Source organism: Bison bison, unplaced genomic scaffold, assembly GCF_000754665.1.
Source record: "Bison bison bison isolate TAMUID 2011002044 unplaced genomic scaffold, Bison_UMD1.0 scf7180017864389, whole genome shotgun sequence".
Classification (NCBI taxonomy): Eukaryota; Metazoa; Chordata; class Mammalia; order Artiodactyla; family Bovidae; genus Bison; species Bison bison.
In genome coordinates this window covers 7101345-7104321 of record NW_011494961.1, presented here as the reverse complement: position 1 = coordinate 7104321, position 2977 = coordinate 7101345, and the positions used below count along the sequence as shown (strand labels likewise).

Sequence of the window (2977 nt, the reverse complement as noted above, 5' to 3'; positions counted from 1 at the left end):
TGTGGTTTAGTTGCTAAGTGGTGTCTGACTCTTGGCGACCCCATGGACTGTAGCCTGCCAGGCTCCTCTGTCCAAAGAACTTTTCAGGCAAGAATGCTGGAGTGGGTTGCCATTTCCTTCTCCAGGGGATCTTTATATCTAGAGGCCAAAGGAAAAGCTTGGAGGCCCAGAACAAGGCGGTGACTCAGTGGGGAGGACAAAGGTGTTTGGTAGGGACCATGGAGACGTCTCCCAGAAGCCACCTCGTGCTTACCTGCACACTGCATCTCTTTTTCAAAGTAGCGACCTGGGTAGAACTCTGAGCAGTTGTTTATTAGATGAACTTCACCCCACCTAAGTGAATATACTTTTTGGTTATCTAAACAAAGTGAAACAAAGAGGCATTTAGAAGTTACAAATGAGGAATCTAAGTATTTACTTTCATAATTTAGTAAACCATTAGGAACATAAAGAATATATATATTCTTTAATACAAATGTAAACTTTTGAGGAGAACTCACTAGCAAATTTAGTCATACATTGCTCGTATCCCATTTCTATAATTGTCTTTCTAAAAATAGTCAAGAAGCCTTATGGAATATCTCGCCTGGGTACTGTGAGATGGGTTTTCCTGGTGGCTCAGTCAGTAAAGAATCTGCCTGCAATGCAGGAGACCAGGGTTCACTCCCTGAGTTGGGAAGATCCCTTGGAGAAGGAAACGGCAACCCACTCCAGTATTCTTGCCTGGAGAATCCCATGGACAGAGGAGTTTGGAGGGCTATATGGTCCGTGGGGTCACAAAGAGTTGGACATGACTGAGTGACTAGGACAGTACACTGTGAAATGAATGGGATAGCCTCCTTCTGGTCACTGAGTCTAGTGGTGAGGTGGGGTGCGGCTGGGGGGTGGCTAGAAATCTGTGATCAGGGTCTTCTCACATAAATAGTTCCAGTCTTCTTATAGTCCCTTATTTGCTTGAAAGTCCTTGTTAGAGTGAAAACAACTTTTAAATACAAAAACTTAAAATGACAATACCCATGAAGGAATTGGTATCTATGAGTTTTTGTGTCTGTGAGGAACTGCATCTCCTAAATGATTTGAAAGTGACTGAAAGAAGATTTAGGATTTCCCTTTAAGTCACAGATTTGGGACTTGAACTTGGTCCAAGGAAAGAGAATGACCAGGAGCTGTTGCTGATTGACAGTCCAGGGAAGATGAGAAAGCTAAGAACACAGATTCATATACCTCAGGTATAAGAAGTGAATTTTTGTCCCATCTCCCCTCTTCCTTTTTCCCACCCTACAGCAATTTGTATGTGCTCCAGGAGGGCAGGGGCTGGGCCTGACCTGATTCATTCACTGCTGCACCTAGCCTCATGCTGGTACCAAGTAGTTACTTAATAAATATTTATGTAATTAATGCATGAACTCAGTAATTCCATTATACAATAAAAATTTTATGCCAAATGACTTGGCTCCTCAATTAATCTACAAATCTCTGTCTCTACCTGGGGACAGAGACCTCTGGTTTACCCTGAAAGGACACCCCCACAGATCCTACCCAAGTTGTTGTGGGCTAACATTCTTCTCTTCTGGGAAACAGAGGGAGAAACAAATGCTTTCTAATACATTCCTCCAACAAATATGGCAAATCAGGAAAGAGTTTCTTTTTTCTCCTTCAAGTCATACTTAACATTAGTCTTTTTTTTTTCTTTTAATATTTATTTTTATTTATTTATTTGGCTGGCCCTCCCTGGTGGTTCAGTGGTAAAGAATCTACCTGCAGTGCAGGAGACCTGGGTCTGAACCCTGGGTTGGGAAGATCCTCTGGAGAAGGAAATGGCAAGCCACTCCAGTATTCTTGCCTGGGAAATCCCATGGACAGAGGAGTCTGGAGGCTACAGCCCATGGGGGTCACAGAGTTGGGCATGACTTAGCAACTAAAACTCCTTTATTTGGCTGCACTGGGACTTAATTGTGGCATGTGAGTTCTAATTCCCTGACCAGGGATCAAACCCAGGCTCTCTGTATTGGGAGCTCAGAATCTCAGCTACTAGACCACCAGGGCAGTCCCTCAAGTTAATCTTAAGATTAACTTCTTAAGCCTTCTTCAGGATAAGAGCTTTCCAAAAATTAGCAAGTTATTATTTCCCCTAACTCAGGATAAGCCTTCCAAAACTGGGCGCTCTTGTAACACACGAGTGATTTTTGAGCCTCCAGAGACTGCTTCCTCCCATGAACTCTTGCTTTGACGCTCCTTGAAGCCTCCCTCACAGTCCGATGCCTGGTGGTGGCGCTTCTGTCTGATGGCGCCTCTGCACTGTAAGTCCCTGGAAAGCTGACCTTTGTCGTTCCACGTTGTAGCCTTAGCACCTCTTTTTTGTTGGCTATGTCCATGGTTTTCATCGGTGAGATTCTAGCACTTTAGCATTACTATCTTGCACTCACAGTTAGGGCTCAATAAACGTGATGATTAATAAATAAGCCAACGTATAAGAACAAATCTACTAGCTTATAGAAAATACGTGAAATAGGAGCACATGTTAAATGCTGCGTCAAGAATACAATCAGCAAATTTCAAGGTGTGGGAATTCTAAAATAAGAATGACCCAGATTTATTTAAAATAAATACATTTTAAATAAAGACGTAACTGTTCTAGATTTAAAAGGTTTAAGAAAAATAGCTGCTGAATGCAACATGTAGACTTTGGATCCCAGTGGAAATAATCTGTAAAAATGTTTTGTAAATGATTAAGGCATGTTCAACACAACTGGTTATTGGATGATATTATGGAATTGTTTTTATTAGGCAATGCCAAAGAATGCTCAAACTACCACACAATTGCACTCATCTCACACGCTAGCAAAATAATGCTCAAAATTCTCCAAGCCAGGCTTCAACGGTATGTGAACCGTGAACTTCCAGATGTTCAAGCTGGTTTTAGAAAAGGCAGAAGAACCAGAGATCAAATTGCCAACATCCGCTGGATCATGGAAAA

General features: G+C 42.1%; 1 protein-coding gene across 1 annotated transcript in view; it reads right to left on the bottom strand.

The window, feature by feature from the left end:
- CFI (complement factor I) overlaps positions 1–2977 on the bottom strand; it is a 50996-nt gene that overhangs the window by 3340 nt on the left and 44679 nt on the right. The window contains exon 14 of the mRNA XM_010858546.1: positions 254–358. Within this exon, the coding sequence (XP_010856848.1) occupies positions 254–358 (105 nt within the window). The remainder of the gene's footprint in view (positions 1–253; positions 359–2977) is intronic.